Raw genomic sequence first — 20377 nt, forward strand, 5'->3', positions numbered from 1 at the left:
CTAGAAGAGAGAGAGAAGTGCAAGATCTGAGCAACATGGAGTGTGTGTGTGTGTGTGTGTGTGTGTGTGTGTGTGTGTGTGTGTGTTTGAGTAGGGAGAATACTGGGCATAAAGACAGCAGAGGGAAATCCTGTTGTCAGGAGTAGCCATAAAACATTTAACAATATAAATCCCTTACAATGTGTGGAGAGGAGCAGCCACCTTTCCCTCACCCTCTGGGCTAATCCCAGGTTCTGGTTTGTCTGGGGTGGGGCCCAATCCGGTAGTGGGCCGGCACACAGAGTCCTGCTTTATTAAAGCCCTGGGTTTGTCCTGCATGAAGCGGGAAGAAACCTAGCCTGGGAATCTTTGGGAACCTCTGACACTCAGGCAGTCCACCTGCTGCCATGGGCCGCTACCACATCCAAGTGGCCACTGGGGCCTGGCTCTTCTCCGGGTCTTTCAACCGCGTGCAGCTGTGGCTGGTCGGGGAACTTGGGGAGGCAGAGCTGGCGCTGCAGCTGAGGCCAGCGTGGGGCCAGGTAAGCGGAAGAAGGGGGAACTCAGGCCCCCTGGCTGAGCTCCATGCCTGAGGGCAGTTCGGACTTGGGAGGCTGAGAGCCAGTGACTGCACAACCACACCAGCTGGGACTTCCAGTGAGAAGGGACGCCTGTACCTGGGTGGGCGAGAGATTCAGAGCCAGGGCCCAGCTGGACTCAACCCCTTTCCCGCTCCCCTAGACTCTGATCCACACAACCTCCACTCCTTTCCCAAGTGTCATTATGGGGTCAATGGTCAAAGGGGAAGGTCCTCCGAGAGCCCAGGTGCAGCTGCAGGTGTTGGTGCTCAGTGTTCAAGTCACTGTGGTCTCAATCGGGTTCCTGGTCCTCCTGGTTCCATGGGTCACCTGAGACCCACCGCTCAGATGTTGGGAGGAGGAATTGCTGTCTTTGGAGGCCGTGTCATTGGACTCCACAGAAGCCCCACCCATCCGGCACCCTCAGTTAAATGCCTCTCCCGGGTCCCTGCTACTAAGTCTCACCGGGTTCTGTCCCCACAGGTGGAGGCATTTGAGCAGGACGTTTCCCAGGACTTGGGGCCACTGCAGTTTGTGAAGTTATGCAAACACCACTCCCTGGTGGACGATGCCTGGTTCTGTGACCGCATCACAGTGCAGGGCCCAGGAGCCTTCCGGGAGGCCACCTTCCCCTGCTACCGCTGGGTGCAGGGCCAGGGCGTGCTGACCCTGCCTGAGGGCACAGGTGAGGGGCCGCCTCAGGGAAGTGGGAGCAGGGCCCACGGAGTACTGGGGAAGAAACAAGGGGAACATTATACATAAATAAAAAGGCTATAAGTAGGACTGGAGAGGGAAATAATGGATGTGTACATCCCACTTCCCAAGGTGTGCCCTGGGAATGGGAGGTGCAGCCATGCTCTGGAAAACAGAAAAGCCAAAGTAGAGTGAGAAGGAGATCTCCATGTGACTGGGAACCAGTTAGGGCAGGGACAGGTAAGGCTAGCACATGGGACCCCTGAGAGTTGGCAGGGAAGGGAAGCAATAAACGATATGATGTGAAGAGCTGGTTTGGCTGTGAAAACATGGAAGACAACTGGTAGGGCAGGGAGCACACTGACTGGGGTGGGGATGAGTGAGCACCGGCTATAGGGTATTTGTTGCTGTGGGACACATGGAGGAGAAATATGACTGGAGAGAAATTTAGGACAATGGCATATAAGAATGGAGACTAATCAGCCCTAAGAAAGATGGCATGCTGTTTGAGACAACATGGATGGATCTTGAGAGTATTCTATTAAATGAAATGTCAAAGGAAAAGGACAAGAACTGTATAATTTGACTCCTAAGTGGGATAAAAAATCAAAAAGCAAAAAATGAACAAACAAAACAAATAAAAATACAAACTCATAGATATAGACAACATAATGGTGGTTACCAAAGGGAAGAGGATAAAAGGGGGTCAAATATATGGTGACAGAAGAAGACTAGACTTTGGGCAGTGAGCATACTCAGAGAATATAAATGTCGTATTGTAAGACTGTACACCTGAAATTTATATAATGTTATCAACCAATGTTTCCCAATAAATTTAATTAAAAAATGAAATAGGCATCTTTGTAAGACAATATAAGTACAGGTGAGAAAAGGACAAGTCAGGTTAACAAATATAAACCATGTAAGGGGGAGGCTAGGTGAGATGCAGTGAGGGAAAAGTAGCACCATGGAACTATTTGCTCCCTAAGACAGGTGAGATGGGATGGTTGAAGATAACACACATAGAATTTGTGTCTCAGGGATCAGGTGGAGGTAGGGACAGAGAACAGCACAGTGCATATGTATAGTGAATAGGAAATATGTCATTCGGAGGACAGGTGAAGGTGTAGAAAGGGGAAGACCAGTATTGATGAGCTTAACAAAGGCAATACACAATAATATGGGGTTTTGTGGATATGGCATGTGATCAAGAAGACAATTCATAATCATGTATAGGCACAAGTAATGGAATTTGATTTAAGGAACATGAAAAGGAGGAAAACATGAGATGTTGCTTAAGGACCACTATGGAGTTGAAATAGGTGAGATCACGAATAGGTTTTGGGCAGAGATACAATGAGTGACTTTGGGAATACATCAGGTGAGGTAGAGCCAGAGAAAAAGGCAAGAGTCTGATGTAATACAGTTAAGAATGAGAGATTAGCCGTAACCAGTTTGGCTCAGTGGATAGAGCGTCGGCCTGTGGACTGAAGGGTCCCAGGTTCGATTCCGGTCAAGGGCATGTACCTTGGTTGCAGGCACATCCCCAGTAGGAGGTGTGCAGGAGGCAGCTGATCGATGTTTCTCTCTCATCGATGTTTCTGACTCTCTATCTCTCTCCCTTCCTCTCTGTAAAATCAATAAAAAATATATTAAAAAAAAGAATGAGAGATTAGATCAAGTCAGGGATAGCAGCAATTGGACAAACCTATGTGGTCAAATGTTCTTCTAGCTCGCCTGGCAGAAGAGAGTACCTTGGACGAGTTCCAGAAGCATCGAGAGAAAGAACTGAAGGAAAGACAGCTGATCTACTGGTAACCACCCGTCCACAGCCCTCCTGATATTCCCACCTCTTCTCTGGTCCTGCCACCATCACTGAACCCTAATTCCTTCCTGAACTCTTTTCTCCATCTGCCAGTTGGAGCACCTGGAAGGAAGGGCTACCCCTGACAATAGCTGCGGACTCTGAGAAGGATCTGCCCCCAGATATGAAATTTCATGGTGGAAAGAGGCTGAACTATGAATGGACAGAGAAGACAGGGTGAGAAAAGATCCCAATGAAGTGGTGGATGCTGTATCAGGCAGGATTTGGTGAGTTGACAGTGCCATCCTTGATATCTGTCCTAGGTTACTGGAGATGATCCTCAAACGTGTTTACACCCTCCTGAACTCCTGGGACAGCCTAGAGGCTTTTGATCAGATCTTCTGGGGCCCCAAGAGCACCCTATGTGGTCAGTATTCCCATAGACCTTTGTAACTTCATAATAGCCTGTTTTGATGGCTCAAACTGCACACTCCATAGTCCCCCAGTACCTCCCAGGTGAGAAGATATTATGTGTGGTCATATCTCTGAGGCAACAAGAAGAAAGGACAGGGGCTGGATACAGAGTGACTATATGCCTGAATTGCTGTATTAAAACCTAAAGAAGAGGGAAATTGGGTTGTTGTAAATATCCTCCCTGTACCCTCCACTCCTACTCCACAGAGAAGGTTCATCAGCGCTGGCAGGATGATGAGCTTTTTGGCTACCAGTTCCTCAATGGCGCCAACCCCATGCTGTTGAGACGCTCCACCTCTCTGCCCTCCCGGCTGGTGCTGCCCTCAGGGATGGAAGAGCTTCGGGCCCAGCTGGAGAAAGAACTCCAGGTACACCCTCCAGCCCTTTATTGTCTTCTCGTTGTCTGTGGGGGAAGGGATGTGATGAAGGGGAAGGACCAGTAATGAATCAGGGAAGGGAGACTGTATTAATCCACTGTTCCTATGTGCAGAGTCTTTTGCAGGAAAAACTTGCAGTTGATAAAGTATGTGAAGGAAACTATGAGACTCTTGGGTGCCAGACAGAGGTAGCAGAAGAGAAAGTAGATGAGGAAAGAGGCCTGGAAACCTTGACAGGAGAATCTTAGCATGCCTGTGCTGCAAAGGAATTGGTCAAGTATGGTCTTAAAACCACCACTGCCACAGGGAATTAACATGTCCCTGGGAAAGATTCCTCTCATTTTGCCTCTTTCCTCACTGTCAACTGAGATGACTTGGACTAATTGTTCTGGGTGCCTCCTTCCTTTCTGCCACTAGGACTCTGATATTGATGTAGGATAATTGTAAGAAATGAGACTGAATGTTATTACATATCTTCCCCTTGGTGCTGGCCCTCTGGAGTAGACTTTGAACTTTCCCTCTAGAATGGTTCCCTATTTGAAGCTGACTTTATCCTGCTGGATGGAATTCCAGCCAATGTGATCCAAGGAGAGAAGCAGTACCTGGCTGCCCCCCTCGTCATGCTGAAGATGGAACCCAGTGGGAAGCTGCTACCCATGGTCATCCAGGTGAGATATTTTGGAAATCCTCTTTCAACACTGCTCTCCCTTCACCCCAACCACTGCCCAGGGACAAAGACAGCCAGCTCTTGTCCCCCACCCCCACCTCACTCAGTGAGATCTGCCTTTGTCTCCAATTTCTCCTTTCTACCTCGAAGCCTGCTCACTACTCACATGAAATTACCTTTTTTGAGAGTCAGAATGCTCTCTATTGGTCCTCACCCTAAGGCTACTCAATCTCTTTCTGACCTTTGAATCTTTGGAATATCCCTTCTATTTTAGACATATTCTCCCTTGTTTTTAATCATTTTCACTCTTACTGTTCTCATCAGTCAATTGATGAGAACTGTCAGGTGTCTACCATCCTAACTCATACCTTCATCAGGTTTCTCCCAAACCACACTTATGGGCATACTGGACTCCCTCTTCCCACTTCCTCCTGCTTTGAACCTGACCATCATGGCACTCACACTTCCCTAGAGCTAGTGAGAGAATGACTGGAAGGATCCTCATTCCTCCTACTGAAAGAATAAAAGAATGTTACAAAATGCACAGGCCCAGCTGCCAGGCCTAATTGCCTGTTTTAGCTCAACTCCCCAGGCCCCCCCCCCCCCCACTAGAGATAGGAACAGAGGGAAAGACGCCCTCCCTGAGGAGGTTCCAGGAGATAGCCCCAACAAAGGGCAGGCTTCAATCAACCATTGAGATAAACAGGTTGTAAAAACACCAAGCGGGAGTGCCTTATCCCTATCAAGACACAAACCAGACCCCTTTGGAATTCCTTTGTTCTCCTCTTACCCTCCTGCATGCCACCCCTCCCTGATGTGTGATTTTTGCATATAAAAAGATGAAAAACCCCTGACTGGGCGCCCATCTCCTCTGCTCCTGCGTGAGTATGAGCTGAGCCCCAGCGCGCGCTGGAATAAAACCTCTTGCAGTTTGCATCAAGGGACGTCTCCTGCGGTTGATTGGGGTCGCTGTCGGTCGGTGGGACGGAGTGGGATCCCTCTGCGGGGTTCTTACATTTGGGGGCTCGCCCGGGATCAGACGGCCACCCCTCATCCGCGGAGCCAACCTTGGAGGTAAGGAGGGCCCCGAATTGTTTGTCTTTGTCTTGTGTTTGTCAAGCGGTCTGGATTTGGGTGCGCGCTTTCGGTTTGGCAGCCGTTCGGCAACTCGTGAGAGTGGCCGAACAGTGGTCGGTAGACGTGCCTGGAGGACCACAGGTTGCAGCCTTGGGGGACGCCCCAAGGGTGGTGGAGATGCCGGGGACGCCTGGTGGTCTCCTTTAGTAAGGGCGCTGATCGGCTTCAGCTGTTGGATCAGAGATTGTCAGGATCACGCCCGTCTGATTCCGCTACGTGTTTGTGGCAGACGAGGAGGGGGAAGTGGGTCCTCGTGTCTGCAACTTCTGTGTTATTTGTGTTTTTGGTGGCATACGAACTGACTATGGGACAGACTCAGTTTTTCTTCCGCGGGGTCGGAAGGCTGTTCTTAGGTGTCTTTGTTTGTTTGTTTGATGTCTGTGTTCTTTTGTTTGATTTTGTGGACTCACTGGACGGACGCTATGGGACAGACTCAAACTACTCCTTTAAGCATTATGGTCGTTTTAAAGTCAAGGGCTGGGTCAAACCTGCTTGTCAGCCTCAGGTGTGGTTTTCCAGAACTGCTGAGAACTTGGGACCTTGAAGCTTACTGAATTCAAATGATAAAAAAACTTATGTCTTGCATTTTTGAAGGTTATTCTTAAAAATGTTACTGATTGAGAAAAACTGTGTGTTGTGGTGGCTAAATGCCTTTGCTGAATGAATGTTTGGTGAAAGTGTGCGAGTGTGGAGGGAGGGGGCCTGCCCTCTCCTCTCCTTTGTGTGGCTCCACAACTTTGGTCAGGCGGGTACCTGAGTGAAAATCTGTGAAAACAGGTCACCCCTCCCTTGTCTGTCTCTCGTCACCGATCATCATGAGGTCGGGACAAAGTAAACCTGCTGTTCTTAATTACATGTTGAAAAATTTTTTAAAGGAATACAATAGAGATTGTAAAATTAAAGTGAATGCTAAAACACTGAGGAAGCATGAGTGAACAGCTGTTTGTTTGTGTGGAACTAGCCAATTTGCTACCAAAAGGGGGGACTGGATGCAGTCTTAACTCCTCCGGTAGGTTCTCACCAAAACGTTGGTCAAGAATTCTGTTCTGGAACATGGGTGCCAGGAGTGCCCCCACGCCCGTCTGGGGAGTTGGGCATTGTTTTGTTTATCTGCTCAGCTTCAGTCTGGGCTAGTCTACTGAGAGCGTGAATACGAGTGTTTATCTATTTTGGCTGCTCATTACTAGTCTGTGTAAAGTGAAAATTACTTTGATTTATTTTGCATTTCTGTTAATTCATCTGGCTGAACGTTTGGACTGGACCCGCGGTGGGCTGCAAGAATCTCTAGCAGTTCTCAGAGTCTTTTGCTCGCCACTACAGAAGGAATCAGCCCACTTAGTTAATATAAATTTCTGTCTATCAGTTGCTCTTTGCTCTTACCTGGGTTGTAAATCGCTGTAATTCCAAGATTGCTTAGTTCTGAGATTGCTTATAAAAGAGTAAAAAAAAAAAAAAAAAAAAAAAATCTGTGAGGAAAAGCAGCCTGGGCTGAGAGAAGTGGGGGGGTTGGCAGTTATGCTGCTGGCTGCAAACCTAACAGGTCTTATCAATGAACTTCAAGGTTACAAAAAGTAACTGTAAGCACAGTCTTTCTCTGCCCTGGTTTATTCTTTTAACCCCTCCAATGCTGAATCAGACCGATACCTGTTCTTAGTTTTATCACAAAAGGTCTAGATATATCTTAAGAGTAAAAGTACATTTAAAATATGTTCATAAATATTAATCTAAAATTGCCGAATGTTCACCTTTGGTAATCATTAAAGGATTAAGGTTTCTAAGAATAAAATAAAACAACAACTGAACTCCCGCTAGAAAAGAGGAGGAGGAGTCTGACTCAGACTGGCTGAAACCTCGTTGGGTTAGAAAAACCGGAGGCTGCATATTGAACTTATAGGCTGCAGTTTGCTGGGCAGATGTCCGAGCCCAGTTGTGTAGAGGTTAGCTGCCTCTGTGCAGCAAACAACCTTCTCCTGTGCCAGAATACATTTTAAGAAAATAGAATGCATAATAGACCAGTAAGCTGGGACAAGTAAAATAGGGAAACTGAGCAGAAACCACTTTCTCCCCAGATGACTCAGCACAGCCTTGCCTAGGTGAAGAGACCTCTCCAATGATCCTGTCCTTAGCAGTGCCAAGAGAGAAAGAATGGAGACTTTGTACCCCCCAGCCAAAGGCCCCCACATCTGTTCTTGTCAGGCCCCCATCAGGGGACTTGGGCAGTGTTCCTGTTATCTGCCAAAATTCCCAAGACTGTAAAAGTACTTGTTCACTGAAAAGGTGTAAATATGGATGTTTATTTGATGTTTATATGTCTACTTAGGTGTAATTATTTGTAGATAAATGAAACCCCTGGATAATTTTCTGGTGATTCTGGAGCAGCCTATTCAGTCTTGACAGAGCCAATGGGACCAGTAACATCTAAGAAGACACCAGTTCTAAGAGCCACCGGACAAACTGCCTTTTTCCTTGGACATCAAAGAGGACTGTGGACCTCAGAAAGAACACGGTAACTCATTCGTTTCTAGTCATGCCAGAATGCCTGTACCCCTTACTTGGATGTGATCTCTTACAGAAATTGCAAGCCATCCATAAGCTTGTTCGAGATGCCCTGCCAGTGCCACCTCGGACTCTGTACATCCTTTCCAGCCTGGGGACTCGGTATGGGTAAAGAAGTTCACAACCCCAGGACTCACCCCAACTTGAAAAGGACTATTCCTGCAGAAAATTGCATAATAGACTCAGATGATGCCTGCATCTTCATAAACATGGCTTCAGAAAGACAAGGACAATCTTACCTTATATAGAAAGGTCAAAGTATGGACTTTAGTCACCTCCCTAAAACGTTTGTATAGCCCTGCCATATCTCATGTTTAGTAGCAGAGGATTTGACTGCCTGAAGAGGCCATGATGCCAATATTATGTTATTATGTTTCATTGTATTAATGTGTTGTATTAACCTTCAATTCTCTTACAGGTTTAAATGCAGCTGTAACTGGCAAATATCCAGTCTCCCACACTGAGGAACATTGCTATAGCTATGTGTTAGCTGTCCTGGAAGGGGACTATGTGGGGTGAACTCCAAAAGTAAAGGGTGTCTAGCTGCCAAGAGGGCAGGTGCCCAACTGGGCAAAGGAGAATACCCATCAGGTTTTAGTCTCTATCGAGAGACAGTTGACAGTTGGCAGCCTGTATACTATCTTTTGGGCCTGTTTGACCATGCCCATGTCAGAGGTGACACAAAACCTCAACTGTAGAAAACTGGGAAAAGCCTGTTTGGAATAGAAGGCCTAAGGCATGGTTATGCATTTTTTAAGGACATAGAAAGAAGGTTTAAAGGCTAATTTGAAAGCATGAAATTTAAAAAAGGTTGTATATGTGATAAGAAGGAGAAGAGAAATGTTAAAAGAAAATTAATCAAATGATACAGGCCAGTAAGTCAGAAAGAGTAAATAATTTACATTCTGCCTCCCTAAACAGAGGGTAAATAGTTATGCCAAAGTACTTAGGGAAAATGATAAAAGAGCAGTAACAAGAAAAATCAGAAGATCTTAGAGCAGATCAGTATGTTTTTCTCCTTATATAATTCCTCTGAAATTTGGCAATGCTTAATAAGTCATGGCAATACATTTCTTTGCATAAATTCAATAAGACCAGTTTCCAGTAGTGGTTTTATTTAATGAAAACTTTGACTGGAGTATCATGTTTTAAAGAGTTCTGTCTGAGCTCTGAAGACTTGAAGCCAATAAAAGTGCCACAGGAAAAGCCTGGTATCCTGCTTGGGAGCCCTGAAGATGGCTGGTGCTGGAGCGTCAGGCCCATGCCCTCCCATCACTGGCGGTTGGTAAGAGTAGAAGGGGAGCAATAAGGATGCCTCTGCATCCCTGCGGAACCCCATACACTCTGGGCCGCAACGAGTAGGAGGGCTACTGAGATGGGCCTTAAAGCCTAGAGCGTGGGCTCAGGTGGAGTTGCTACAGGTGAGGGATTCACCTAACGCAGCAGATACAGCAGGCAGGCCTGATGGCAGCTGGATGGCTTGGCTTCCTGGCCCTATGGGGCACATTAAGATTCAATCATGAAATTCCAGCACAGGTAGTCAGTTACCATTCTTGTTGTGTTTATGCAAACATCAGGCCAAATTGAATACAGTAGATAAATTGGTCTTGATTTGGCTTTTTGATAGCCATAGAGGAGTTTTAAGAAGAAAAATCCTATTTCAACAGAGGTTATTAAAACTGAAATGTTTTCTTTCCCTCCCACCAGACCATTGTTACAGTTTGTCTCTGCCAGGTCACAAGCCCACCTCCTTCTGTGCCCAGGCCTCATCGTCCCTCTGACAGATAGCAAGGATCTCTTGGCTCTGAGAGAAACTTCTGTCCCTCCTCAGCACGAAGCAGCTACAGAAGAGAATTCAACGCCCATTTTCCCTGAAAGAATTCAGAGCCAGGATCCTTGAGGTAATATAGTAAGCAGTTAGACAGACATGAGCAGAGCAAGGACGATGGGCCAACTGGCACTGACTCCCCAGAAGCAGGAGGGGACTAGGCTGCAGACAAAGCAGCCCAGGAGGCTGCCCTAAAACCAGTAGGGCCTTTACAGATTCTAGTGACTCTTCCAGGCCCTGTACTACTCATCTCACCCGTTTACTCAAGTTCTTTCAGGCTTTCCAGTCTACCCAGAAAGCAGACCAGAAGCACGTCCAAGATGATCTGCCTGTATCCGGTTCATCCCTTCCAACCTGGTGACACTGTTTGGGTAAAGAAATTTGTCACCCAAGGACTGAAAAGACCACCCCCATGGCAGTCAGGTCGACGGGATCCCGACGTGGCTTCATCACACTCGGCTTAAGACAGCCCAGGCAAAATAGGGAAGTCCAGGACTCAGTGGACCCTCATATCCACCCTTATGGGTCCTCTTATTATATTGCTTTTAATTCTTACTCTTGGGCCCTGTATCTTAAACCGACTGGTCACCTTTATCAGAGAAGGAATAAGTGCTGTGCAGGTACTAGTGCTCAGGCAGCAATACCAGTCTCTCCGCCAGAGAGATAGTTTCGAGAAGGAATGTCTAGAGACAGAAGTTCCATGATTAGAACTTACCAAAAAGCAAATGGGGGAATGAAAGAATAAAAGAATGTTACAAAATGCACAGGCCCAGCTGCCAGGCCTAATTGCCTGTTTTAGCTCAACTCCCCCGGCCCCCCCCCCCCCCCCACTAGAGATAGGAACAGAGGGAAAGACGCCCTCCCTGAGGAGGTTCCAGGAGATAGCCCCAACAAAGGGCAGGCTTCAATCAACCATTGAGATAAACAGGTTGTAAAAACACCAAGCGGGAGTGCCTTATCCCTATCAAGACACAAACCAGACCCCTTTGGAATTCCTTTGTTCTCCTCTTACCCTCCTGCATGCCACCCCTCCCTGATGTGTGATTTTTGCATATAAAAAGATGAAAAACCCCTGACTGGGCGCCCATCTCCTCTGCTCCTGCGTGAGTATGAGCTGAGCCCCAGCGCGCGCTGGAATAAAACCTCTTGCAGTTTGCATCAAGGGACGTCTCCTGCGGTTGATTGGGGTCGCTGTCGGTCGGTGGGACGGAGTGGGATCCCTCTGCGGGGTTCTTACATTACTAGATTATGACCCCTGGGAGACAATCTTATTCATAATTTCCCCCCCAGAAACTGAGCACAGTGTCTAACATATGATGAGGTCAAGGAATACTTAATTCCTCCTTATTGCAGATCCAGCCTCCCAACGCCAGCTGCCCAACCCCACCACTGTTCCTGCCTTCAGATCCTCCTCTTGCCTGGCTCCTGGCAAAGTCCTGGGTCAGAAATTCAGATTTTCAACTGCAACTGTTCCAATATCACGTGCTGAACACTCATATGCTAGCTGAGGTCATCGCTGTAGCCACCATGAGGTGCCTCCCAGGACTGCACCCTGTGTTCAAGGTACATAATCCACCTTCCCTGTCTCCTCTTGCTCACATCCCAGAGGAAGGAAACAATGCAACATTTCCACAGGATTTAAAAAGCCTAAGCCATCTGTCTGGGAATATGAAACAAACCTGCTTTGAAATAGTCTAGCACTGATATGGTATTGCAGCAAAGAATCTTCATAGGCAGGAGGGGACAAGACACAGTTAACTATGACAAGACCTGAATTTTGTGGTCATATTTTCACATTTAAATTCTATTTATTTTGAGCTAATTATAGATTCACATGTAACTGTAAGTCATAATACACACAGAGACCATCTATCCTGTTAAGTCCAATTATTTACATTTTTCTACACATATTCTAAGTCAGTTCTCTGAAATTCTCCAGCAGTGGGTCTGGAGGGGAGTGGGAATATAATTTGTTAAACCAATATGTTGCCATTTAGCCAAGAAGACAAATGGTAGACATGACAAACAGCCTGAGAAGCATATCTTGGAATAGAGGTGGAAATAACAAGAGACAGCTATAAACACTGTAGTATTGATGGAGAGTGTTCTACTGCAACCAGACGTTATGAGGAACACAAGATAAAAAGATAAGGGCCTGGCTGGTCACTGACATCTAGAGTGAGGAGACTAAAGGTGTGCATTAGCACGGTGGGACAGGGATGGGAGGGAGGAGTCTGCCTGCGTCATGCCTGTGCAATATTGGAGAGAAAGGCCAGAGGTCTCAGCACTGCCAGGCTTAGGAGCTCACAAAGTGAATACTGTTGGAATGACCAAGAAATACTTTGATGTTATAAACAGTGAGTTCAGTGTCTATTGCTAGGCAGAAGGCAGCAAAATAAGGCTTGTGCTTGCCTTACAATTGTTTTCCAAATCTCAGTGGCACTTTGATGCAGGAAACAGGGCAGAGCAGGGGGCAAAATCTATAAACCTATGAAGTAGAACAGTGGTCAGAGTGTAGTCAGGAAAAGAAGCCAATTTGGAGGCAAAGATGAGGTGTTGAGCTTCAGATACAAAGAGTTTGAAGTGTTGGTAAGATATGCAAATGGGTATTTGGCAGGCAGAACAACTGAACTGTAATGTCACTGAGAGTTCCAACGCCAACCCTCCTCTGGGCTGGGGTTGTTCGGGGTTCTAGGATGACATAGACAAAATAGTTACTAATGTAGATCATGGGCTCTCAGATTTGATAATCTCATGATGCCTTTGCATGACCGTCTCCCTCCTAGCTTGAATCACTTATGCCCAATTTTACACTTCAAAATGTCCTTTTACTAGATAAGCCCCCTCCACAGCCATATTCCCTCACCATAGCAACTCCATCCCATGGCAGACAGTCTTTGTTGGAACTCCCAGGAGGGCTAAGCCGGCAGAAGTTACCAAGGTTACCTGTGCAGGCTCTGGATTCAGACTGCTCAGGTCTGAAGCCTGAATCCTGGTCTCAGTACTTACCAGATGTGTGTTCAGGGTCCTCATCTTTGAATGAGGATAGCGATCTGCATTGTTGGGTTGTTAAGGCATTACAGACTAAATGCTAGAAAAATGTCAGTTTTCTGCTGTTATTTTTATTATCATCATCATTTCTGTCATTGCTGTTAGGAACTCTGTTCTGGGTTCTTTATTCCTTGCTGTTGTCTTAGTATTTTCTGTGACACCAGCATCCCTCCATGAACTTTCTGAAAAGAACAATATGAGCTACCTTGGTCCTTGATTATAGGAGTATCACTTGTGTCCTTCCCTTGTTCCAGCATAAAAAACTCTGATCAACACCCAAACTGTCTGAATCCTTTTTATCAACCAGATTAAAATGAAATAAAAATAATTTAAGATAAAAAGAAGCCCATGTCAGGATTTGTTGTACTTTATATAATTTTTTTTTTGTTCTTCCTCACCTGAAGATATATTTTCCATGGATTTTTAGAGAGAATAGAAGGGAGAAAAGGAGAGACAGGGAGAGGTCATTCTGAGAGAGAACACATTGATTGGTGACCTCCCGTATGTGCCTCCACCAGCACCTGGGATTGAACTTGCAATCCAGGTACATGCCCTTAACTGGGAAAGGAACCCATGACCCATCAGTGCTCACCAGGGGTGGGCAAACTTTTTGACTCGAGGGCCACAATGGGTTCTTAAACTGGACCGGAGGGCCGGAACAAAAGCATGGATGGAGTGTTTGTGTGAACTAATATAAATTCAAAGTAAACATCATTACATAAAAGGATACGGTCCTTTTTTTTTTTAGTTTTATTCATTTCAAACAGGCCGGATCCGGCCTGCGGGCCGTAGTTTGCCCACGGCTGGCTCAGACCAACATTCTAACCACTGAGCACAGTGGCCAAGGCAGGTGTACTTTTTTAGTAGGTTAAAAAAAAAAAGCAGGAAAGAGGAGACAATTAGGAACAGATTTCATGACAACCCATTTGCTGCTTAAGCAGGTAGCTTAATTTGGCTCCAAAAATTCTGACTGAAGGTATCCTTTCCCCAAAGGAAACCAAGAGTAAAACAATAAGCAGCTGGAGGGAGAGCTTTGAAAATGAGGAGAGAGGCTAGTTTAGGGAATGAGAAGATTTGAATGATAGAGGAAGCATTAAATGACAAAAAAGCTAAGGGGTAGCTTCTAAACAGACAATTACATTCAAGGTGGATACAATAAAGGTAACGATAATACCTCCTAACCCAGTGGTTCTCAACCTTGGCTGCACATTAGAATCACCTGGGAATCTTTTTAAAATCCTGATTTCTGGGCCTCATCCTCGGGAAATTCTGTGTCTTTGTTACTAATGTTGTGGCCCCGCCCCATAACAAAGAAACAGAATTTCCGGAGGATGAGGCCCAGAAATCAGGATTTTAAAAAGATTCCCAGGTGATTCTAATGTGCAGCCAGGTTGAGAACCACTGTCCTAATCAATGCTTCTGTGTGCCAGGCACAGAGCTAAACACTCTCTGTGTATCACTCACATAATCACCACCACAGCACCTGACTTAGGAGACCTATTATCATCTGTGTTAACAGATGAGGAAATTGACATGTAGGGGTTTATTACCTTAAACAAGTACCAAAGTGAGTGGTTAAGCCTGGACTCAAGCCCAGGTCATTCTAGCTCCACAACCCCACTCACAGTGGAGTCATGGAGAGCATGAGTTAGTGATCATAGCAGCAGCAGGAGACCAGCCTGCAAAGGCACTGGCAGGGAGGAAAGCATCAAGAGGAGAGAATGTTCCCAGGCTGAGTCCACTCCCTACAAGGGAGGACCCAAGCATGGACTCCAATAACTACCCTTCTCTAATCTTCTTCATCCAGCTCCTGATCCCACACACGCGCTACTCCATGGATATAAACATACGTGGACGGACACACTTCGACTCAGATAGTGGACTATTTAGTCAGGTAAAGAGGAAATGGGGGCATGGGGCTGCCTAATCTTTCATCTCTCTACAACCTCCTGCCATCTTCACAGTCTCACACCACCTGGTATGAATGTCCTGATCCTTAGACCCATGAGCCTGTTCATTTTATACTTTCAATTTTGTAAACCCCACTGTGAACCCCTTATATACTATGTCAAGATTCTGAAACTCTCCTTCTATCTCTCAAGACCTGTCAACTCTCAAATTCCAGGCAATGAATACAGGAGGAGGGCCCCATGTGCAGTTGATGCGTCGGGCCATGGCTAAGCTGACCTACCGCTCCCTCTGTCCTCCTGACGATCTGGCTGACCGGGGCCTGCTGGGAATCCCAAGTGCCCTCTATGCCCATGATGCTTTACGGCTCTGGGAGATCATTGCCCGGTGGGTGAAAGTGGGAGCTGAGAAATGGATGGCCATTGGGGAGACGGAGAGTGGGTCTCTGTCTTGAGGTCAGTATGGGCCAAAAGAAACATGAAAGAAGAAGGTCCAGACAGAGGGAGCAGAGGAGACAGTGGGTAGGATCTGAAAAGGAGGAAAGTGGAATAAGGGAGAGCCTAGGTTGGGAAAGCTGGGAAGGGGGAGATGGGGTTCTGGAAGAACCAGGATATTGTTAGAAAGAATGGTTATTAATCATGCTTAGGGAACTCTTAAAACTAATGACCCATATTTCCTTCCTTTTCTAAAGTAGTGTGTAGAATGAGTTCAGGGATGTCCCAAAAAGTACGTATTGTGACCTGTCCCCAGATACAGTGGAAGGAGCTTGGCTGGGGCCACAGAAAAGGAGTAGCAATCAGAGGCTAGGGCCTTCTCCTCTTAACGAGCTCAGCTCCCTTCTCCTCTGGGCAGGTACGTGGAAGGGATCATCCACCTCTTCTACCATGAGGATGACGTCGTGAGAGGGGACCCTGAGCTGCAGGCCTGGTGTCGGGAGATCACTGAGGTGGGGCTGTGCCAGGCCCAGGACCGAGGTGAGATCCCTCCCCAGAGAAGGAAGTTCCTCGGACACTCTGCTCAGAGCCCCTTGTCAACCTTGTCCTTCTGGGGACATAACCCCTTATTACCTCTTATTACACATGAAGCATCTGAATTCCATTTTCACCTCCTAAATGTTAGGACAATTCTAGAAACTCAAGGATTATTCTCCTCAATGTTCTGACCATCAGCCTTTATGGCCATCCCCCATTCTCGCCACAGATGCCCCCAACCTGCCACAGCCTGGGGCCCAGTGGGTACACAACCTGCTTGTGTTCTCTGATGCTCTTCGTAAGAATGCAAATAGGAAAAAAAATTCCTACCAAAGTTCATAATGACCCTCTCTGGCTTTCCCACCCTTTTCCTCTTGCCTGCTACTGTCCACCACACACAGAGGGTGCAGACACACACCACACTACTGCCGTGCAAGGTCATTTCTAGGTGCAAACTGACTCAGTTTTCTCTTGCCGGTTCATTTCCTCACTAGGACCTAGCTTTCATTCTCCCACTCCACATTTTCCTCTATGAGGAAGAAATAGCTTTTTTGAGCTTTGCCTAGTGTCGTCCTCCTCTCTCTTGCACACATGGGCCAGCTTGGTTCATTTCAAATTGTCCTTCAGGCCCTGCCCCCTCATACTTCACACCAACACCTTGAGTCCCATCTTCAGCCATTGGAACAGGTACAAACGTATCCTGGGAAGCTATTATGGACAGGCCTTAAAATGCAAATGATGCAGGGTTTAAAATACATTCACCCATTTTACCCACCCTTAGCCCTACCTTTTTTTTTTTATAGATTCCACATATAAGTGAGATCATGTAATAATTATCGGTCTCAGGCTACTTATTTCACTTAGCAAAACACCCATCCATGGTCTATCCATGTTTTCACAATTGGCAAGATGTTCTTCTTTTAATAGGTAAATAATACATATAATTTTGTTCATTCATTGATGAACACTTAGTTTACTCCCATGTCTTTTTTTTTTAAAGGACTTTTTTATTGACTTTTAGGGAGAGAGTAAAGGAGAGAGAAACAATGATATTAGATAGGAACAGGACTATTGAACTGTTGCCTCTTACGGAGATCGAGCCTGTAACCCACAATACATATCCGGGTCATGTGCCCTGACCAGGAATTGAAACAGCAACCTTTTGTTGCACAGGATGAAGCCCAACAACTGAGCCATACCAGCCAGGGCAGTTGATTCCATGTCTTGGCTATGGTAAATAATGCTGCAATGAACATGGGGTGCAGATATACTTTCAATCACTGTTTTAATTCTTTGGATAAATATCTAGAAATGGATTTGCTGGATCATATAGTAATGCTATTTTTAATTTTTTAAGAATACCCATACTGTTTTCCATAGTGGTTTCACCAACTCCCACTAACAATGCACAAGGTTTCTCTTTTCTCCACAGCCTCACCAATACTTGTATTTCCTTGTCTTTTGATAATAGCCATTCTGCAGGTTTGAGGTGACATCTCATTAAGATTTTGATTTACATTTCCCTGATGATTAGTGATATTGAGCGCCTTTTCACATACCTGTTGACCATCTGTGTGTCTTCAGAAAAAGGTCTATTCAGATCTTCTGTCCACCTTTTAATCAGACTTCTGGTTTATTTTTCTATTGAGTTCTTTATATATTTTGGATATAATCCCATATTAGATATGAGATTTGCAAATATTTACTCCCAATTGGTAGGTTGCCTTCTTTTTTTCTGTATTGATTAAGGTATTACATATGTGTCTTTGTCTCCCCCCCCCCCATTACCCTCCACTCATGCCCTCACCCCCCTGGTGTCTGTGTCCCATTGGTTAGGCTTATATGCATGCATTCAAGTTCTTTGGTTGATCTCTCCCCGTTACCCCCACCCTCCCCTACCTTCCCTCTGAGGTTTGATGGTCTGATCGATGCTTCTCTGTCTCTGGATCTGTTTTTGTTCATCAGTTTATGTTGTTCATTATATTCCACATATGTGTGAGATCACGTGATATTTATCTTTCTCTGACTGGCTTTGATAGTTTCCTTCGCTGTGCAGAAGATGTTTAGCCTGATGTCGTTCCATATGTGTGTTTTTATTGCCTTTGCTTTTGCAAATCCAAAGTATCATCACCAAGACTGATGTCAAGGAGCTTACACCTATGTTTTCTTTTAGGAGTATTATGGTTTCAGGACTTTAATCCATTTGTCCTTAATTTGTGTGTGTGTGGTATAAGATAATAGTCCAGTTTCATTCCTTTGCATGTGGCTGCCAGTTTTCCCAACACCATTTATTGAAGACATTGTCCTTTCCCCATTGTATATTCTTGGCTCCCTTTTGGGGCTCTCTGTTTGGTTCCATTGATCTATGTGTCTGCTGTGTGCCCAACAACATACTGATTTGATTAACTTTGCGTTGTTATACAGTTTGAAATTGGGAAGCAGGATGAGGATGCCTTGAACTATGTTATTCTTTCTCAAGATTCTGTGGCTATTTGGGATCTTTACTGATTCCATACAATTGTAGGTTGATTTATTCTATTTTTTTGAAAAATGCAATTGGAATTTCATAGGGATTGCATTGAATATGTAGATTGCCTTCGGTAGTATGAACATTATAACAATATTAATTCTTCCAATCCATGATAATAGAATTTCTTTCCATTTATTTTCTTGAATTTCTTTCTTTGGTGTCTTACAGTTTTCAGTGTACAGGTATTTCACCTCCTTGGTTCAATATATTCCTAGCTATTTTATTCTTTTTTATTTTACATGAATGAATGAATGCTCACTAATTCTAACATTTGGATATCTTCAGACATTAGCACTCATTCCCTCATCCTTTTTAACGGATTGCAGTTTCTAAACTTTGGTATTTCTTCTCCTAGGTTTTCCTGTCTCCTTCCAGTCTCGGGCTCAGCTCTTCCATTTCCTTACCATGTGCATTTTCAGATGCACTGCCCAGCATGCAGCAATCAACTTCAGCCAGGTATGGGCAACTGAAAGCCTGGGTCCCTGAGGGAAAGTGCCTGGTCTAGGGTATATTTGAAGGAAAGAGTCGGGAGCCAGAGCCCTGCATATCAGAGTGCCTGGTTGACTCCAGATTCTTCCCCCCTCAGCATGACTGGTTGTTCTGGGTCCTTAATGCCCCATGCACAATGCGGATGCCCCCTCCTACCACCAAGGAAGATGTGACAATGGCCACAGTGATGGGCTCACTCCCAGATGTCCGGCAGAGCTGTCTTCAGATGCTTTGCGTGAGGCAAGTGGGCCGGCAGCAGCCAGACATGGTGAGAGCGGATTTGGGAATTCTGGGGCAGTGATAATGGAAAAGAAATTTCAGAATGTGGGGCTGGGCTCTGGTTCCTGTGTCTTGGAACTAGAAGCTGATCAATCCTTCTTTTCTGCTTCAGGTACCCCTGGGGTATCACACAGAAGAATATTTCTCAGGCCCTGAGCCCAAGGCTATTTTAAGACAATTTCAAGCAGATCTGGACAACCTGGAAAGGGAGATAGTGGCCCGGAATGAGCAGCTAGACATTCCCTATGAATACCTGAAGCCAAGCTGCATCGAGAACAGTGTTGCTATCTGAGCCCCAGTAAATGGCCCTTCAAAGACGACAGGCCAATACTAGGGTTAACATTTTCCTTTTGAGTTTTACGTTTTCCTGGATCTGAATTGCTATGGTTCTATTTTCTTTTCTATCCAAGTGTCGTCCCTCAATATATCACTAGCCTGAGGCACTGTCCCATTTCTAAATCATCTAACAGAATGACCTTTAACTTGAAAACCCATTCCTTAAAGAGATCAACTATTCACTCATGTAGCCTTCTCCTGTCTCTGAAAATTTTGTCTTTTCTATTTTTATACAATCATTTGGGGTTAGATTTGTGTGGGATTAATGTTCAATTCTATTTTCTTTTGAGGAAATCTATTATATAAGCACAGTTTATTTAAGAGCCCATCCTCTCTCACTGATCTATTATGATAGTATAAGTCACATTGCCATATCTAAAGGGGAGTATTTTTGAGTTTTTCATTCTATAGTTTCATTAATATGTTTGTCTTACACTGTACCATACTGACATAGTTACTACGACTGTATAATTAAAATAACATACTATTTCATAACATATATTCTTCAAATTTGTCTTAGAGGTGACAGTTTTTCTTTGACTCCTGCTCTTTCATGTAAAAATAAAATCAGCTTGTTATTCTCCAAGAAAACCTATTGTGATCTGTGTGTGTTAATGTACTGCATCTATATGAAGTTTTTAATCTTAAACCAACTTTGCATTCTTGAGATATATCCAATTTGCCATTTTATATATTGTTAAATTCCATTACATTTTCTCA

General features: G+C 45.2%; 1 protein-coding gene across 1 annotated transcript; it reads left to right on the top strand.

Moving 5' to 3' along the window:
• Positions 1 to 386: 386 nt before the first annotated feature.
• Positions 387 to 19710, top strand: LOC118672028 (polyunsaturated fatty acid lipoxygenase ALOX12-like). Its single transcript, XM_036341346.1, has 14 exons — positions 387 to 521; positions 1041 to 1242; positions 2983 to 3064; positions 3169 to 3291; positions 3378 to 3481; positions 3736 to 3896; positions 4430 to 4573; positions 11447 to 11656; positions 14952 to 15038; positions 15270 to 15439; positions 15905 to 16026; positions 18909 to 19009; positions 19140 to 19310; positions 19434 to 19710. Exons 1-14 carry the CDS (start codon positions 387 to 389, stop codon positions 19611 to 19613), a joined length of 1992 nt encoding a protein of 663 aa, XP_036197239.1. The 3' UTR covers positions 19614 to 19710.
• The last annotated feature ends 667 nt before the right edge of the window (positions 19711 to 20377 follow it).

This window comes from Myotis myotis, unplaced genomic scaffold (assembly GCF_014108235.1).
Source record: "Myotis myotis isolate mMyoMyo1 unplaced genomic scaffold, mMyoMyo1.p scaffold_m19_p_17, whole genome shotgun sequence".
In the NCBI taxonomy this organism is placed as follows: domain Eukaryota; kingdom Metazoa; phylum Chordata; class Mammalia; order Chiroptera; family Vespertilionidae; genus Myotis; species Myotis myotis.